Genomic DNA, 19,661 nt, shown 5'->3' with positions numbered 1-19,661 from the left:
GATTATCACAGTAAATTGGATGTTTCCTGAAACCCAATTAAGATAAATTAAAATTTATCTTGTTTATTTCTATTTCTATTGTTTAAAAACTATGCTGACTTTATATAGACTTACAATACGGCTGGCAGGGCTAGGCTAGGCTAGGCTACATGAAATTCTAAGTATGGTTTTAAGAAACAGTATTTATTATGTTTTACTTATGTGTGGGTGTGTATATATGTAAATCAATGCAAGTGCCTATGGCGGGCAGAGGGCTCAGGGCGCCTGCAACTGGAGTTACAAACAGCTGTGGCATGATGACCTGGGTGCTCGAGCTTCCAGACAACTCCCCAGCTTCTAACCATGCAGCCATCTCCTGGGCTCTGAGAGTCACGTTCCGAGCACAGCTCTCATTCTGAACACATAAAGACCTTATTCTTTATTTTTAATCATAAGGGAATTTACATTTTACAGTACATTTCCTAGGTATTAAGGGTATCTGGACAGAGTCGATGTACAAGCCAGCCTACCACTGTGTTTAAACACTACCAAATAATAGATGTGAAGCTAAAGTCATAGTTTTGTAATGTATTTATAGTTCTCTTAAGTTATTTATAAAAATACAACGGCATTAGTAACTATCTTTATTCTCAAATTGATAAAACCATTTAACATATATTTTACAGTATAAACAAATGAAGTTCTATGCATTTTGCTTATAAAGTGACTTAAAGTATTCAAGCATGAAATTCAATTTGTACAAAAAGTAAGTTTTCAAATAAAGCTTTGGTTAGTAAAACTCCTTTATATACCATCAAATCCATTTTTCAAAGTTAAAAAAAAACAAAACAAAAACCGCCAAGTATTTCCTGTACAGTCAAAGCTTCTTACTGTTTATAAAAGAGAAATATTCTAATATTGCCTTTAATGTTGAACTCTGGGTCAGTCTTTTCCTTCTCGTTTCTATGTGGCTGACAGAATAAGAATACCATCACTTCTGAAGAGGGTAAGTTGTATAGAAAGCCACACTTTGCTTTAGTCTCAGGAAGTTCATCGATTTTTAAGCTTCTGTAACTTTTTCCTTAAGAGTCACACTACTGAAGAGCCATGCCAGACACGGAACTATCTTGCTGCTGTCTCTCAGGAGACATGATTAGCGCTAGTGCCAGAACCTAATACAGTAGCTTTAGAGGGGAAAAAGCAACCCAATAACTATCTATAACCACAAGTTAGTATTTTTTACACTCTACAAAGTCTAGGATTTACCTTTATTCATATGAAAGTAATATGAAAAGCTACATAAATAATATAAAATACCAGTTTCAACCAAATTATCACAAAACTGCAGTTATTTTTTCTATTAAAGTGTTCCAGTTCACTGAGTAATATTTACTCAAATTATTATGAACTCATATTTATATATTTATATATCCTCTTTTAAATTTAGTGTTTCTGAACTATACAGATATCCTTTTGATTTTTAAAGTTTTATTTATCGAAGCTATATAATTCCAAAGTTAATGTATTAACCATCATTAAAGTTCACTGGAGACTAATATTCTTTCATGAAACTGTTCATATATAATTTATAAAGTTCTACTTTTGATTATTCCAATTTAGTTTTTAAGTAAAATTTTCATTTATTGTGTAATAGTTTAAAACTAGTTCAAACAAAGATTTTTTAAAAAAGGAGAGAGATTAAAGCATTCCTTTACATACAATACCTCAGGTACCACAAACATTAGTAACATAACAGAAAGAACTCACATGGTTTAGCATATTACACAGTAAGTACAGCTAATGGGTATACAAAGCTTAGTACTACCTTTCTTCTACTCCACTCATTTCTTAGATTTGATCCTGGCTCTGTGGCCATCCTTAATAGCCACTGCAACATTTACCAGTGTTCTGTGTACTCTGGTAGTATATATACTTATATCTTTATTTTTAAAACAGCTTCATAACATCTGAAAACATTCAACCAACCTCTCATGAGCTATATCATACATTTCTCTTACAAAATGCTCACTTTCCTGAGCTATATGACACACCTTATAACAGGTGTATTTATAACTGAAGACCCTAAAATGTCAAGTTTACATTTTAAAAAAATGCATAGAGAACATTTCAGAAAACTACATTAGTACACTTCTTAGATATTAGAATATACATGTTGTTTCCTTCAGACTATGAATTGTCTCATTTTCGTAACTGAATATTACCTTCAAATATGAAACCACATTTTCTTTTAATCTTTAAACATTTGATTGCTATTAAGCTGTCATAAACAAACACAAAACAAAACAAAACAGTAGGTCTTCTGACAAGTATCATTCATTATATAAGCTCACCAAAGATACCAAATTTCTGTGCCACAAAATAGTAGAATTACATCAGATCTAGAGCAAATAAACTTTTATTATAATACATTTTCTTAAAATTAAGGAACTATTTATTCATCATGCCCTGTATCATGCAACCATTACCAAGTAGGCATCATGTCTGGAAACCACACCCTGCCAAGATGCTTAGACACTTCCCAATGAATCTGCTCCAAACTATACTTCTGGTCAGGAATTAACACTTCCTCCATAATGGACAGCTGAGACAGGCGGCCCCCACACATCTTCACAAACTCAACAAAGGCACTGCATGACACTTCGCATTCCCCCAGCCCAATTGCTGACAAATTCTTGCAACGTTCTGCAATGCGAATTAACTCTTCATCCAGGGGCCGTAACCCATTGGCACACACCACCAGTTCTACTAGTCTTGGGCAGGTCATGCCCACACGGCCAAGCACATCTTTGCTTACTGATCTCCCAAAGTAAAGATGAGTGGCGGGGATTTCATAACGAAAGAATGGGTCAAATTCTTCTTCATATAAAAAAAAATACATCACTAGGTTGACTTTGGGCGAGTGTTTGATGAAGGCATCCCAGCTGCTCTTCTGAAGTGTGTGGAAGTGTGTCTGTCCAGGGTTCTCACTGACAACATCAATACGCAAGTGTTCTAGGCGAACGTGCTTTTCAGAGGACAGTGCGAGCAACAACTCATCACTCAGTAAATGGTAGTTGAGGGCCAGTTCTCGTAAGCCATGGCACTGGTCAGCCACACACAGAATACCTGGAAGAAAAAAAGGTTATTTGAACAATTTTCTGTTCAAATGTTTAATCAAGTGCATGTCCTAGCAAACAGCCATGCTTCTCTTTTCTTCAATTAACGCAATTTTAAAAATTTAGTTGTGATAATGAATTAGAAATTATACTTACTCATATATGTATCATATGAAACCAATTCTATATCCTTGTTGCTCAATATCAAAAATGTCACTTCAAAATATTCTATATCTAAGAAAGATTATCCTAGAAATGTACAGTGTCATTTTCTGTTTATTCCTCCCCCAAAACTCACTATGTAGCTTAGCCCAAGATTGGCCTCAGAGTCCTTGGGATTGCCAGATGCCATATTATAAAAGATATTATTATACTAAACTTACAGTTTAAGAAAAATTCCATTTTCAACTAAAACACAAACTAGGGCATAGTTTTTGAAATTCAAAATGTATTCCTAATAAAAAGAATGGGGATAAGATACAACCATATAAGTAGGACAAAAAATTTGCAAAGTAAGAAAAGTCCCATCAAATGGTTACAGTTTAACCACAAAGGTATGCAATAAGTGTGTCAGGTGTCTAGGAAATATGAAATTATCACTCTTAGATGAGTCAAAGGTAGCTATATTTTTTAAACAGCTCCCATACTCAAGACATGTTTGTCCAAACTATTATTTACCAAAGAGCCAAAATTCAATCTCCAAAGTGGCTTTATAGGAGAACTGGGGCCCAGTGTCTAAGCTGTCTAACACGCAGCCCACTCAATCCATCTCGTACATTAAGAAATAAGCAGGACTAACAAAACACACATTTTCATTACTATTTATTTCACTAGTTATGATAGGTACTAAATATGTTTTTCCACAAATACTCAAAAATCTAAGGAACTAAATAGTATTCTTAGTTCAAAGTAGAGACAACTAGCTAAAGACAGTCAAGCTAGAATACAAAGAGACTAGAAGTTCATGCAAAACTATTGCTTAGGAAGTCTAGAGGCCCACCAATCAAGTTCAACTTTCAGCAGTGGATGAAAATGTGCAATATAATCAGACAAAGTGACCAACCAAAACAAGGCGCTAGGTAGACACATACTCTGAAATAAGCCCAACACTCAAAACAACCTAAACACATCTCTGCAACATCAAAAAGCCGAATACAAAGAGTTTTCAGGAAACTGCAAAGACGCAAACAAGAGAAACTACTAAAGGAGCTGCCACAGCCCTAACTCCCAAGATGCCCTCTTCCCCCAGAGACCCTGCTGTCTCTGTGAGCCTGGCAAGGGATACCATGCCTGTCACTGTGTTGTGCTGCATGACACACTGGCCTTCTAAGATGAATTATCTAGGTAGTCCTAATCCTACGGGAGCTGCTTTAGACTCAGTTTACTTTTGGCTAGTTGCAGGAAAGGAAGTTAAGAGTCAGAGCACAAATGGGACTCAGAGGCTAACTGCTAGCTTTAAGAAAGCAAGTTTTAGATAAATTCATATCTAAAGTTAATAGCATTCAATAATTTCTTCATACATAAAAAAGTAAAAATTAAAAAAAAAAAGTGACCAGACTCAAACAGGGACCGTCCCCACCACACAAACTGAGTGAGAAAAGGTGATGCCAGTGCAACAACCTCCAAGAAACAAACTCACCCCACAATATGAGAAGGGAGTAGATATTTCCCTGAGGCTTCCAGGTGAGAGTCCAGCCTGACAGAGACTGATGTTAGCTTAAGACCCTAAGCACAGAGGCCGCCTACAACTCTGCCTTACAGAACTGTGGAGCTGATAGGCAGGTGAGAACATAAGCTACTACATCTGCAATTAGCTAAGCAGCCAGGGACAACTAGTGCACTAGTTATAGGCACTTAAATACATAACCGCATGGTGACAAACAAATCAATAGCAAAAAGACAAGCTACCTTAAAAACAAGAAAAGGAAAAAATATAGGCAAAAAACCAAATAGATATTTCTCCAAAGAACATATACAATTAGCCACTAAGCCATGGGGGAAAAAAGTCATCAAATAGTTGGGCACGTGCCTTTAATCCCAGCACTCAGGAAGCAGACAGAGGTACATGATTTAGAGTTCAAGAACAACCTGGTCTATATACTGAATTCCAGGCCAGCCAGGGCTACATACTGAGATCCTGTCCAAAACAACAAAATTATCAAGAAAACACATATAGGCATTATGGTTCATGCAATGTGATCCTAGGAATTGGGAAGCTGAGGCAGGAGGATTATCATGAGTTGATAGCTAACTTGGGTTATAGAGTGAGAGAGGACCTGGAAGGGTGTGGCAGCAGGAGTTGGGATTGTGTGTGTGTGTGTGTGTGTGTGTGTGTGTGTGTGTACACAAATCAAAACCACAATGACACACCAACTAGGATGCATATAATGAAAAAGAGAAAAAGCATTAGTGAAGACGTATGAAAGAAATGTACAGTGGCAATTCTCAACCTTCATCCTATGTTTTGGAGTTAATCATCTGTGTTCTTAAAAAACCCTAAACTTTGCTTGGAACTCCCTAAAGAGTACATTTTTGTTTAATGACTTGCCACCTGTTGTTGCTCTGGTAGCTAAGTATCCTGGAGCCAGTGTGTGACATGTAGCATAGTTCAAGTGGGTAAACAGCTACTACGAGACTTGGCAACCCTACCACTAGCTATACACCAACAGAACCAATATGCCCATACAAAAGCCACATGAATTTTCATATAAGCATTTTCTGTTATATGCAAAAGGTAGAAAAGAACCCAAATATCTACCAACTGATCAAGATATATATGTTTTAAACATATAATGGAACAAGAAGGAATGAAATTCTAATGTTTTATTTAGCTAAGTAACAGAAACCAGACAGACACAGACAGAGACAGACAGACAGAAAGACAGACAGACAGACAGACAGACAGACAGACACACACACACACACACACACACACACACACACACACCATAATTCCATGTATAGGAACTATCCAGTATAGACTTCCTGGCAGAGACAGGAAGTGCACAGAACTGGGTAGGAGGGGGTAACCAGGTCTTCAGGGTATGACAGCTCTGCTTCCTTTTGGTCATAATGAGAATGTCCTAAGATTCATAATAATGATGATAAAAGCCAATACACCACGGATTTTACATGAACTGTGTCTCGGTGAGTTACATGGTTCAAAGATATTCTCATTCTCTGTCCCGTCCCCTCAGGCTGTTGGAGTGATGTTTTTGTGTACGCTGTAAAGATAAGCTTTGTACATTCAAATGCCGACTTATGTGCCAGCAGAGAGGAATACAGACCACACTTTGGTATTGTTAAGCATCTCCTGCTCAATGTTTTGTAAACATACACTTCCCTCACCTTCTGATTGGTTAAAGAAAGAGCTGACCAGCCAATAGCTAAGGCTAGTGGGAAGCAGGACTTCTGGCAAAGAGAGAGAGAGACTCTGGGAAAGAATCTCAGGCTCACTGGTCGCTAGCCAAAGAGAAAGAGCAGGAGCAGGGACAGAGACTAAGATGGACAGGTAATGGGACCTGAAAAATGGACAGGAGGGACACAGGCCAGGCCAGTATAGTCAGACTGATGATAGCTGAGGATCTGCCCAGGTATAGTGCCAGAAGCTCATGATAAACATAAAAGATCTCTGTGTCATTATTCCACCCACTGGCAGTCTCAAAGAAAATCCAATTTTTTTCCTGGCTGTCCTGGAACTTGCTTTGTAGACCAGGCTGGCTTTGGACTCAGAGATCTGCCTGCCTCTGCCTCCTGAGTGATGGGATTAAGGGTGTGCACCACCACACCCAGCTCATAAATTCTATTTCAATAAAAGTTTTATGATGTTGATGTACTGATGAGTAGGTTAAAAGTTCTAAAGAAGATTTTACAAGGCACAGAGTGCTGACCACACTGGCAGGTCAAAACAAATAACTCCAGTTCCTGAGGGCTCACAGCTCACATGACATGTGAGTGAGGAACAAACAAGAGCAAGGAGGTTAGGAACAAAAGGACCTTGTACACTATGAACCTATGCAAGAGAGATCTCACGCACAGCAGACAATAAAATGTGCTCAAGGTCACAGAGAACATAAAGTCTATTAGTCTCTTCTTAGCTTCTATTTTATAATGCCTTTATCTAAAAGAGGCTGAGGCACCTGAGTGAATATAACAGTAGGCCTAGTTATTCCTATCACTAAGTCCCTCCTTGTGGGTGATCTGGAAAAACCACCAAAATGCTCTCAACAGTGAGTCATTTTAGGGAATTCCAACCCTTTCTTATAGCAAGAAAAGCAAACAAGCAAACACGAACAAGACAGCTAAAGACAGGTACTTTAAAAGTGGTGGACTCTACAATGAAGCATATGAAAACCATGTTTATACTTTTCAGTACAAATCACTTGTAATTTAAGTAACCTCAAACTGGACAATGAACTAATACTTAGAAAATTCTACATAAAATAAGACCTCTTATAATGTTATTTCTAAAATTTAAGTTTTAAAGAGCATTCTCTCTCAAAAAGGCAACCATGCTTAAATACACTCCTTCTTCCTCTGTGAGAAGTAACTGTGACTATTCTGACCCAAAACATCTATAGCTGAACTGAAGTTAACAGAATCCTAGTCTATCTCAAGATGCTCCTCAGGCAGCCCTTAGTGTTGCCTTGTGGGCTGAATGTGAAATGTCCCTCATGAACTTACGTCTGAACATTTGGTCCCAGCTGTTGTCAGTGCTGGTTTAGAAGGCTGTGACTTTTAGGAGTGGCAGGTCAGAGGAATGAGTCACTGGGGTAAGGCCTGGGGTTTTATAGCTGGCTCCACTTGCCCTATGCTTCCATGCTGCACAGGGTGCGTAGACACCGCCTACCTCCTGCTGCTACACTGCACCTTCGCAACGATGCTGACTAGCGCCCTCCAACTGTGAGCCCTGGCCATCCTTAAGCTGCTTTTGTCAGAAATTCTACCTCAGCAACGAGTAGCTAATAAACCTTCCTTCTTCCTAATTTTTTATCCATATTCAAGTACACACTATAATCAAGTTTGTCACATAAAATGACTATAAAATAAAATGACAGTCTAACATATAATTCTACAGATATTATGCTATTGTTATTAGGACACTGAATATTTTTATGGAGAAGAAATGGTTTTATTAATTCATTTATCAGTTCATTAACAGAACTATTAAACAATTTTCTTAATTTGAGAAACAATATAGTTTACGACAATATGTCTGGTAAAAACATGACATACCTGCTGGAGAGACATGCGGACAGCTGCTCATTTTTAGCAGCTTGAGTGTGTCACTGTTGTTGGCCACTAGCACTTTAAGGGATGGATCATCTACCGGGGTGTCGTCTATCTTAAGTGAGGACAGGGATTTGGAGTTTACAAACACAACTGTCAGTGCAGAGATAAAATGAGACTGAAAGATAAAAGAGTAAAATGACACTTTACAAGATTTCCTTACCAGGTTAGGTATGTCTGTCTGCACCCTAATGAGGAATTTCAACTGTTAAAAGGCAGCACCCCTGCATGCAGTTACCAACGTTTAGTTAAAGAAGGACTACTTTCCATCTCTGAGAAAAGCCTTTTTTTTTGTACCTGTGGAAGAAATGTCATTTCAAGCCTCAGAGTATTTCTAGATCACAGCCACAATGAGATCAAAGAATCCTGGAGCCCAGACTAAGAGACTCTCTCAAACACGTCACCATATTTGGAAGCTAATGTCCTGTACGCTGCACCACACAGGCAGAGCATCAACACAGAAACTACTGGCACAGTCGTGAGATTTAAGTCAATCGACTGAAAGGCTGCAGTAACTCAACTAGGCCATGGAAGCACACACAAACAAACAGAATCATTTAAAAACTCCACATTTAAAACCCTCTCAAAACACTGTATGTAAATCAGTCTCAAGACTTGATCTTAATATATTTTACTTTAAAAAATCTATTGAACACAGATCTGATCAAAAGAAATTCTACGGAAACAAGAATAACCCTGTTTTTAAAGCACATGATTGAGATAAGCTGAGATAAGCTACAATCAATGGGCAAATAATTCAGGGGAGAAAAGGAAGACCGACACATGCTTCAGCACACGTCCACAGACCCAGCCTCACCCTGCATCCATCACCTTCACACATCCTCTACAGCAGCACCTGGGGATGAAGCCATGGTAACAGGCAACATCTAAGGAATCACTACCTCCTTGTCACAATCCTTAACTTGCTTTTTCCTTAGTGTGTCTACACAACTGACTTCTGAAATTGTGACTAAGTAACTGCATTAACAAAATACTTCAAATCAAACAACTATTCCTTCAATGATCACAGTTAGCCTCTTTCCTCACTGTCCTTAATTAGCTATGGTCACATACATTTCTTCTATTTTCTCTTCTGTTCAAGATAGCCAAAATACAGGAATACCTTATTTCAATCTTTTCTTCAAACAATAAGAACAAATCAACCAAACAAACAAAAACCAAAACACCCAACAAGTACAAGCAGCATATGAGGCAGTCCCAGCTACATCAACAGTTCTTAAATTGGCATTACATACAAGTAAACTGAGAGCCCCAGATCATAAAAATCAAATTATGTTCAACATGCTTTATAACAGTTTATTTTATATATACATATATACCATAAATACATTAAAAAACAATGGCACATACATAAAGTATCAATCAGAGCATATCATTTCCCACAAGGCTTGAAGAAGATGGTCCTACATTGTGAGACTCAGTTTTTTAGCATGAGGCCTTCAATAGCCGTCTCAATTGGAATCCCCTGGAATGTCCGAGAAGACTTGGCCTCAGAAATAAGAGTCTAAATCTGTGCACAGTCAGATGGAGGAGTCACAGCAGCTTGATTCAGGTAATTAATATGTTAAACAGATTCTCATCTCCAGTTCTCTACTCATGAGAAAACATTCTATCTCAAAATGTACAAAAATAATGAAACTTAAATCAAATAGAGGTTTTGAATTCATAGTATGTTATTTGGTTCTGCTATTAAATTGAAACAATCACATACCAGTTATAACTCACACTCAATATTATTTCCTGAGTCACTCGAGTAAAATGAACTGCGATGAGTCTACATATTTTGGCCCATCAGTTGAGAACACTGGGTGCTCTTCCAGAGGACCCACACTCAGCTCCCAGCTCCCACATGGCAGCGTACATCTGTCTGCAAGTCCAGTTCTAGGGATTCAACGTGTTCTTCTGCCTCCATAGCTACCAGGGACATATATGGCACACATAGCCACATGCAGGCAAAACCACTTATACACATACAATTAAATAATGCTTCTTTTTAAACCTACATATTTTACTTTGTGGCATACTTAAAAAGATGCCTTGTCCAAATTGCTGTAAGCTGGTCAGTGGTTAAGACAGTTGTAAAGGCCACAGTTGCAAATCTCAGACCCTCCCTCCCTCTTTTATTGGATGCTAACCTAGTGAGTGAGCATCAGCAAACCTGAGAGCAGCTTTTATCAACTGGCCTTTCTCAGAAGGGATTCTGATAATTTTCTGCTTCAAAGAGAACAGCTGTGGGCTGGCTAGATGGCTCAACTGGTGAGCGCACTTGCCACCAAGCCTTATAAACCAAGTTCAAACCCTGGAACCCACATGGTAGAAGAACTGATTCCTATAAGCTGTGTCCTGATCTCCACACACATACATACATACCAACTAAATGTTTTAAAAAGTTTTTAAAAAGAACAGTTGTATAGTAGACTGTTCTTTAATTAAGTATAGGACTAACACCAACAGTTAAATCCTCACAAGAATAAACGGTTTGAAATAAAATCTGTTAAGATAAATCCAAGCTATATTAACATCAACATTGCTCTAAAATATTCTTTTTATACATTTGCTAGAAGGATTTACATAATAAACAAGCTACTGGCATTCTCTACTTTTGGCTTCTAGTTTCAACAACCTCCTCTGAAAGCTCATAAAGAAGTGACTATGGTTTTCCTTCCTCTGATATGGTTAGTCTCAGTTTCACTATTTTCTTTTAGCACTTCCACTACCTAGACAGTCATCTGTAAATTCACACGCTCTTTAACATTACCAGTGAAGACCAAGTACTGCTTAATAGCACCTTTGTACTGCTGCTGGAAAGATGGCTCAGCAGTTAAAAGTACTTGCTGCTTTTGCAGAGGACCCCGGTTTGGTTACAGAACCCATGTGCCAACTCCTAACGACCTGTAACTCCATCTCAGGAGACATGACACCTTCTTCTGGCCTCTGCAGGCATCAGACACACATGATGTACACATACTTACACACGAGTAGAATACTCAAGAAAAAATTAAAATTCCTTAGACTCCTATTGTAAATACTATTTTTAACACTGTAATAACAAGCCTATCTCCACTACACACACTGCTTTGCTGTGCTCTCACAACAACGCTGCTGCTTTCACTGGAGTCCTCTGCAAGTGGGATAACAAAACCAGCAGGTACCTTTGGTAGATCCATAAAGCTTGGCCGAGCAGTTGAAATAAGTCCAAGTGTTTTTAAAGAGCAATTCACAAGCTGCGATAATATATCACAAGCTGCTTCAGCGGATTCTTTGCTGCTGTCCACCTTAGAAAGAAAATGTCTTATGTAACATATTCACACTTCTCTTTGAATATCTTAATTTTATAAAAGCAAGCAATATAGTTAGTAATTCAGTGCGTTATCATTTATAGGACATTCATGTTCAATCACCCTCCCCCAACCTTAGTCTAATTTTCACAACAGAGTTCATTATAATACACGTGTGTATCTATGATTCAGTGTGGAAAGACTAAGTTGGTTTACTTCAAAGCAACTGTACAAAAATCAGTAATTCTGTCTTGTACTTGGTTAAATCAAATAATACATGTAAATACAGTGTCTATGGTGAACTAAGAAATTAATGTCTATTTATTTAGAATTTTCAGGTGAACCACACCATCTGAAATTCTTCAAGGTCTTTAATAGAAAAATGAATATAGAGTAAAATAGAATGGTCAGCTAAACAGGCAGAAAAGAAGCACCTGCTCTTACACATTTCCTACTTAGATATCTCCTGAAGAAAAGAATAACACGACCAAGCACAGCACCAACCCCCGGAAGGAAAAAGTTTGTTTTTCTCTAGACTAAAAAAATGTTTATACTATTATTTTTATTTCCAAATTTGTGTGTTTTACTGAATTCCAAAGGAGATCGTAAATTTTACAGTATGTGAAACAAATGTACTAACTGTAGTTCTTAAAAGTGTGGTTCCCAGAGCACATGCAGATCATCCGAGCCCTGAAGACATGCCAACTCTTTTGCCTGAACCAAAGCGTGTGGGTGAGAAGCTGTGCGTGGGACCGTGCAAGCTCTGCCTTTACACTCCGCCTGGTGAGTCTACTGAGCAGTTCGAAAAGCACTGTTCTATACTAATAAATCTGCCTGTAAGTCCTTCAGCCTATAGTGACCACTTAAATACTATCAGGAGAAGCCAGAATAATTCCTGTAATATGCTTGCTTTCCAAATTGGAAACTACTACCTCACAGAAATAAATCCCTAACAGAAATGCTAAACTTAAGTGCAAACATTTTTATGAGTTATGTGTGTTGGCTACACCTGAACTGCGTCACAGGACTATAAAAGAACACAAGGACCCAGCCATCCTACTATACAGAATGCTCTTTACAGTCTCTTCTTCCTGTAGTATTTGCCATCAGCACACTCTAAGGCAAGTGAAAGATGACTAAAACCAAGGGAAAGAAAGCACTTCAAGTTTCCTCCCTGGAGGGGGCGAGGAGCTCAACTTTTGTTTGCTTGAATGATACCCCTTATCAAACAAATAACACACCCAACTGGAATTTCAGGTGAACAAAAGAATAATTTATGTCAGTAAGTGTGTCTGGGATACACCTACAATAAAAGTTATCACTGAAGTCTAGTAAACTCAAAATTAACTCGGCATCTTTAGTTTCCTTTTGAAATAGGGTCCTGCTAATAAGCTAGCCCTGAACTCACTATGTAACCTGGTCCTAGCAGGGATCCTGATGCTGTAACTAACTGGCAATCCCATTCCTAATGGCCTAGTACTTTACGACCACCACCTCCCACATTAGATGCCATCTACTAGCAAGCTCTCCTACCTTACAAGGAAGCTGCATTTGTGACAGCATGAAGGTTAGGTTAGCACACTGTTTAGTACTGATTTAAGCTGCCCCTTTGGCAAATAGGAGACAGAGGCAAACCAGGCAACTGCTTTTACTATAGCTTTTTGGGTTTTGCGTACCATTTATTTCTTCTTCAAGACAGGGTTTCTCTGTGTAGCCCTGGCTGCTGGCCTAAAACCCACAGAGATCCTCTTGTCTCTGCTACCCTGAGTGCTGGGATTAAAGGCGCGGGTGGCCCCAGCATGTTTAACATTTTTAAGGCCTTACTATATATATACACTATATATAGGCCAGAAAGATCTCAAATTGTTGATTCTCTTACCTCAAACTCCTACATCCTAGAGTTACATGAGTAAGTCACCATGCCTGACACATTTTCATCTTTTAACAATCATTATCATTTGTTGAGGGAAAAAATTAGTGTTAAGGATTCAGCAAGCATCTATTTCTTTATTCATCTCCAAAATATAACTTGATGAACCTTTGTTCTCTCATAGACTACCGTGATATAAAACTCTTCAAAATCTCAAAATGCCACCACTTCCTTCACTCATTTCACCATTATGTGAATCTTACATGTCCCTTGCAACCCTGAAATGAAGCAAACAGGTCTTGTATTTTTCCATGAATCCTCTTCTGCTGTATCCCTCTAAAATAAACTCAAAACTATTTAGTTTCTATACCATCTTTAGATTTAAAATTTTTGTTTTAAATAAAAATGTATCGAACAAGCCAACAGTCATTGGCCATGGTGGCACAAAGCTTTAATCCCAGCACTTGGGAGGCAGAGGCAGGCAATCTCGGAGTTTATGAGGCCAGCCTGGTCTACAGAGCAAGTTCTAGGACAGCCAGAACTAGACAGAGAAACCCTGTCTTGAAACAAGAAAAATAAAACCCCACAAATAATCAACCCCCGCAAAACAAACAAAACAGCCTTGTTCTCAACCTTCCTAATGCTATGACCCTTTTAATACAGTTCCTCATGCTATGGTGACCCCCCCAACCATAAATTTATCTCATTGCTACTTCCTTCCTAACTGTACCTTTGATACTGTTCTGAATCATAATGAAAATATCTGATATGCGACTTCCAAAAGGTCGCAACTCACAGGTTGAGAACCACTACCCTAATGTTTACTGTATATTTCTTTCCTCAAATTTGTTGCCAACCACTTACCATTAATGTAAAGCTTCAATTATTTATTTATTCAATTACTTATGCCTAATTTTGCTTTTTGAGAAATTACTTGTAAAGGGGTATTTTAGTTACAGCAAATATTAAGCATTACTTGCAATGGCGTCTAAGGAATGCAGTAACTTTAAAACGTTAAGCACTTTTCCTAAAAAAGAAAAAAAAATAAAATATTTTAAAGACATAAGAAATTGTATTGGTTAGGACACGGAAGCCACTAAAATGCTTTTATTTTTTAACAGAAGGAGTTATTAAGGTCTTACCTTGAAGCTGACATACTGTAGGTGATTTGAATGCCTTTTAATAATCTGTTTGATCAGCTCTGGATGTGTAGCTTTCAAGTAAGATGTAGCTGGCTGATTCAGTTCAAACTCAAAACATCTCCACAGGTCAGGCATGTGAAAGACCTGATTCCAATTCCGGCACACTTGGGAGGCGTGAGCCCGATCGAGAAGAGGCAAATACTTAAACACGTGGAGAATGATGTCCTGCAGAAGGTTGCCCCAGTCACAAGGCCGAGCACACTCGTGTGCGGTCCTCAGTTTCTTAGGTTTCCCTGCAGGGCCTTCTTCAGGTGAGTCATGGCCACTATCTCCTCCTCCTCGTTTCATCCTATTTAGAAAAATCCTTCATTTTTCCCATCCTACTTAACTTTTCATCACAAGTTCATTTTCTGTTACTAAGACATGTGCTTGTATTTGGACAGTTAAATAGAAATATGCACAAAAAACTGAACCAACAATTCAAGGAGAATATAAAAATGCAATGAAAAATGCTACGGAGACGAACATTCCTGAGGTGATTTTAGACATTTACATTTAAGCACTACTTGTAATTTTTAAATGTATAAATCATGACTTGCAGCCAACTACGTAAAGTAACTATAAGGGAGAGCCTACAGTCATACTTTCCAGTCTTTCAGTCAAATCTGAAGTAGACCAAGGTGCCCGTGACCCTCTAGACTCTAGAGAGGACAAAAGCTAAGTAGTCAACAAATCTGTCCTGAACAGCCGATGACATCTGCTGCTACTGCTACACATATTCAACTTCTGCCTAATGTAAGTAAACCTGGGCTGAGAACACAGCTCAAGCTTAAGGCCCTTGCTTTAAAAACTTCAGGCCCGTATGCAGCCTGCAGCAGCAGGCAATACCTTATTTAAAGCAATCTACCTGACTACGGGTTGTTTCGGCTGGAATGTGGTTTCTTCTCCCAACCCATTACTGTCACCTGCTTTCCTCTCTTTTTTCTGAATGATGCCTCCATGTTTTTTCTACCTATTTGTACCCTCTCTCCTCCACTTGCTTCTTGGAAAGACGATCTATTCATGACAAACCATACCATACACTCTAAGACCAAGCTTTCTGGGTTTGAATCCTAACTACACTTCTCACTACCATGGCTTTGGGTAAATTACAAGATTGTCAGATGCTTCTGTTTGCAAAACCGTGATCTTAGGATGCAGGGTTCTCGTGAGAAGTGACATGTTAGGGCTTTTGAAAGGAGAGCCAACTGATTTCCTCTTCAGAAAAACAGCCCAGTATGAAAACCATCACACAACTCAGTAGAAGAGAGTGCCCAGAGTGGGAACAACAGTTTCTTTTCACAGAAGGGGGAGGGGAGTGGTGATGTAGAGAACACGCTATTAACTCAGGTCACAGCTAACAACCAGCAGTGTGGTTAGAGACACTTGGGTTATTTCTTCCCAATATGCTTTTTTCCCTTTCTATATTCTAATACCATTATTTCTATTCATATTCATTATAATGTAATCAAAATTCCAAAGGACATATTTTGATTTGTTACTTGACTCCCGCACTAATCTGAACCACTCCTTGGTAGAATTATTTATTTAGTCCAAGACCTACAATAATGCTTTTGTTTCAAGAGAGAGCAACTCTGGTAAGGCACTGGCCCAAACGAGACTTAAGAGGATGGCTTGTGACTCCAACTAGTGACAATCAGCATGTAAGACTCTCTGCTTCCTCTGTGGGATGATGACGTTCTCACCCAGGAGCTGGCAAGTCCGTGAAGGACTGGGGGCTGGAGAGCAGTGGCAGAGCGGCAGAGGGCTCAAGCCTCTGACACGCAGGTCCAAAAGGCCTTAGCAGAGGAAGCGTCTGTCCTCTGCTGCTCCTCCATCTGACTATATACATGCACGCACACAAAAGAGCATACTCTTGAGTAGGAGAATCCAGAAAACAAAGTTGCAGAGGGGACAAGATGGCTACCTATGGAAGATTCAAACTTACTTATGCATCTATGGATAGATTTTTTTTTAAGGGTGTCCAGAGAAAAGCTAGAATAATTGACAGTGACATCTTTTAAAATAATAATAAAAAAATTCTAATAAAAATGTCCTACTAGAGGTTAGCCTGCCATTATGACCCATTTTCCAACTTTAACTTATCCTGAAGGTTTAACTTTAATTTTAGCATTTTAAATTGGGTCACAGAACTAAGAGTATGCAACCAAGGAAGGACTCAAGACTTTTTTTTTTTTTTACTGTCAAAAACTACTCAGATCTCTGAGACACTGAGATTCAAAAAAGAGTGAAACAGCCTTCCTACTTCCAGACCGCCTCCCAGGATGCTCCGCTGCTTATGGAGAAACCTTCCAAAGCCAGAACAAAAAGACCAAACAGTTCCTTTTACGGCCAAGGATACAGATTAAAAAACAAAACAAAACCCAAAAAACAAAAAACTAACAAGAACGGCAGCCATACTCCTAATAACCTAACAATACTCTGATGATCACAAGCTTGCACAATTTGTCTGAGACTAGTTGGCCCGGAAATCAGAGCCATCGCGTCTGCCTCTTAACACAGTCCTAGTTCTAAATGAAGTAGACTTCAATACAGCCCAAGTTTGGGAGGAAGGAGCCAGAGATGACAATTAAAATTATCCAACACTAAGAACAGTATTCTCTTGACCTAAATATAAATTGAATATACATGGATCACCAAGTATAAATTAAGTACTTAGTAGTTTATGAATAGCTAAAAAGTCTATGGTTGTCACAGGAATTAGGAAATTAATATCACTATCATAGGAAACAACAGAAAAGCAAAAGGCCAAATGCTAAAATGTCCTATGTACTATTAGGTGTGAAAATAACGTAAACACCTAATAAAGTTTTAAAATATTATGTTTCCAAACTGGTCTTTTTAACTCAAAACTTCCGGTTTCTTATTGTAACTATCAGCACCATAAACTGTCTTATAAAGCTGAACAGCTCACAGCACTCACTAGTATACAGCTACTTTCCAGCAGTGGGTTTACACTGCTTCCGGCGGAAGTGAAAGTGCCTTTGACATCTGAATGGGAGGAGTGTGGCACATCAAAACAAGACAATAAACATCAATGAGATGTTCTAAACACAGAAAACCCGGGCCCTGGCAGTTTTGGTCTTATGCCAGTGTTTCAGGAACCAAAAGAAACAACTACGGTGGCAGGAATTTTTGCTAGTATTTGTATCAAGTGCCCAGGAAACAAACTAATGAAGGAAGCCTTCTAACTAGTTGAGTAACACCCCGAATTTGGGAGCTAATCGAACTTCTCATAAACTGAAACCAAGAGTCAATTTCCTTTGGGTCTTAGACTTTTAAATATACTGGACACGCAGTAATTAAAAATTTGTACTTAAAGCTTTAAGAGTCCCGTCCTGGCATGAGATTTGACTATGTCCTATGTTCTGCTTTGGATAGAAGGAAACCTAGCACACACTCTTTGGCTGAAATACAAGCATCGAGCAATATGAGAGTTGAACTCTCAGAATGGTTAAGAGCACAGTGGAGCTAGGTAACCATATAAGACAGACATAACCGGGTGGGCTAGCGTTTACAGTTACAGTCATTTTTACAAAGAGCTCAGTGAAATTTCAAAAAAACCACCTTGTCCACGTAAGAAAACGGCAATTAAAACATGTGGCCCACCGGACTAGGCACCATTAGCTAAAAAACAAAAACAAAAACAAAAACCCGCCTCCCGCTCTCACCTCTCGGCTTGGGAGATGCACTGGCTGCTTCCGGGTGCCAGGCTGCAGCGCAACCTAAGCGGCTGCACCTAAGTTCACCAAGTTTTTTCCACTCGGGCGCTCGGCGCGGAGGCCGCCGCCGCCTCTTCCTCCCCGGCCTGGTTTTCCCGGGCTCTTTTCCACGCCTAACCCCGGTTTTTCCAGCCGCGCCGCCCAGGGCGAGCCAGGCGGAGCCCGTCACCGCGCCCCGCCACACACGCGGCCGCCCGGCGCGCAACCACGCCTTGTTGACATGTACCGAGGCCCGGGCGGGGCGTTCCGGTCCAGCCCCGCGCGCGCCCCCGGCCGCCCCCGGCCGCCGCCGCGGACCTCCCCCGCCCGACTCCGGGCCGCGACCCCGAACCTCCGCCGTACCTGCTGCCGGGGGCGGCTTCCCCCACACACCACCCCGGGCTGCGCGGGCGGCGGCGGCGGCGGCTCCCGCGGCTCTCACATGAGGCCTCCCGGGGCCCCGTCTCCGCGCTCCCGCCGTCGCGGCCCCCCGCGCTCCGCCCGCATCCGAGACGCTGGTCCCGCGGCGGGCGCCGACGCGGCTCCACCTTGGCGGCTCCGGCTGCCCGGGATGGGGGAATGCTTCCCTTCCCTGTCCCGCGCGGTCTGCGTCCTTCGCCTCCGCACCTCCTCGTCGCCGCCCGAGACCCGCTTCGGCGAGCAGCGACAGACAGCAGTGAGCCCTAAAGCCCCAGCCCGGTTACAGACTCCAAGATGGCGCCCCGGGCTCGCGGCCGCGCGCTTGGCCCCGCGCATCTCCGCCCGAGGGGGGCGGGGCCGGGGCGGGAGCGCGCGCCGAGGCGGCCCCAGCCGTCGGGACTGTCCCTGGGCGAGCTTTGATGGGGGGCGGGATGTGGGCGGGTTGGTTGAAGTGAACTAGAATAAGCAGCTGGCTTTTCTCAGCGTTAGAACCAGAAAGTTTAGGGTGTTGCAACCGAGACGGAAGAGGGGGGTGTGTCTGCAGCAGCTGGACCCACCCCTCCCGGACGTAAACATCAGCTGACAGCGACCCACCTCCGCGGAGAGGGCGCGGCCCAGGGTGGTTCTAGGTCGGCTGTCTGCACACACATAATAAATATATCTACGTGGTTAACGTGACGATGACAAATGGTTTCTTAAAACAATGTTTACCTTTCCATTTTATCCAAGGATATTTTTTTTAACGTGTCATAACTTTTTTTAGTCTAATATCTACTTTATTCTTT

At 40.4% G+C, this 19,661-nt stretch overlaps 1 protein-coding gene across 3 annotated transcripts; it reads right to left on the bottom strand.

The window, feature by feature from the left end:
- Window positions 1-610: 610 nt before the first annotated feature.
- On the bottom strand, window positions 611-19,306 carry FBXL3 (F-box and leucine rich repeat protein 3). Of its 3 annotated transcripts, none has more exons than XM_084767600.1 (5): window positions 19,005-19,306; window positions 14,696-15,044; window positions 11,558-11,680; window positions 8,331-8,502; window positions 611-3,105 (listed from the first exon to the last, which is right to left on the bottom strand). In XM_084767600.1, the coding sequence occupies exons 2-5, from the start codon at window positions 15,041-15,043 to the stop codon at window positions 2,462-2,464; spliced, it is 1,287 nt and encodes a 428-aa protein (XP_084623726.1). In that variant the 5' UTR covers window position 15,044; window positions 19,005-19,306; the 3' UTR covers window positions 611-2,461. The 3 variants fall into 3 exon arrangements, with proteins under 3 accessions (XP_084623726.1, XP_084623728.1, XP_084623727.1); XM_084767602.1 differs by having other exon boundaries at window positions 18,820-19,139; XM_084767601.1 differs by lacking the exon at window positions 19,005-19,306 and adding an exon at window positions 18,427-18,656.
- Window positions 19,307-19,661: the final 355 nt, after the last annotated feature.

The sequence above is a fragment of the Acomys minous genome (assembly GCF_964271855.1).
Source record: "Acomys minous genome assembly, chromosome: 18".
In the NCBI taxonomy this organism is placed as follows: domain Eukaryota; kingdom Metazoa; phylum Chordata; class Mammalia; order Rodentia; family Muridae; genus Acomys; species Acomys minous.
This window is presented reverse-complemented; position numbering and strand designations above follow the sequence as displayed.

What these genes read in the sequence shown, in the direction of transcription:
- FBXL3 (XM_084767600.1), bottom strand. Translation starts at nt 15,043, where the DNA reads ATGAAACGAGGAGGAGGAGATAGTGGCCATGACTCACCTGAAGAAGGC. An exon ending in TACAGTATGTCAGCTTCAAG is followed by an intron (nt 11,681 to 14,695) that starts GTAAGACCTTAA and finishes TTTCTTTCTAAG; the next exon opens with GTGGACAGCAGCAAAGAATC. An exon ending in GCTTTATGGATCTACCAAAG is followed by an intron (nt 8,503 to 11,557) that starts GTACCTGCTGGT and finishes TTTATCTTTCAG; the next exon opens with TCTCATTTTATCTCTGCACT.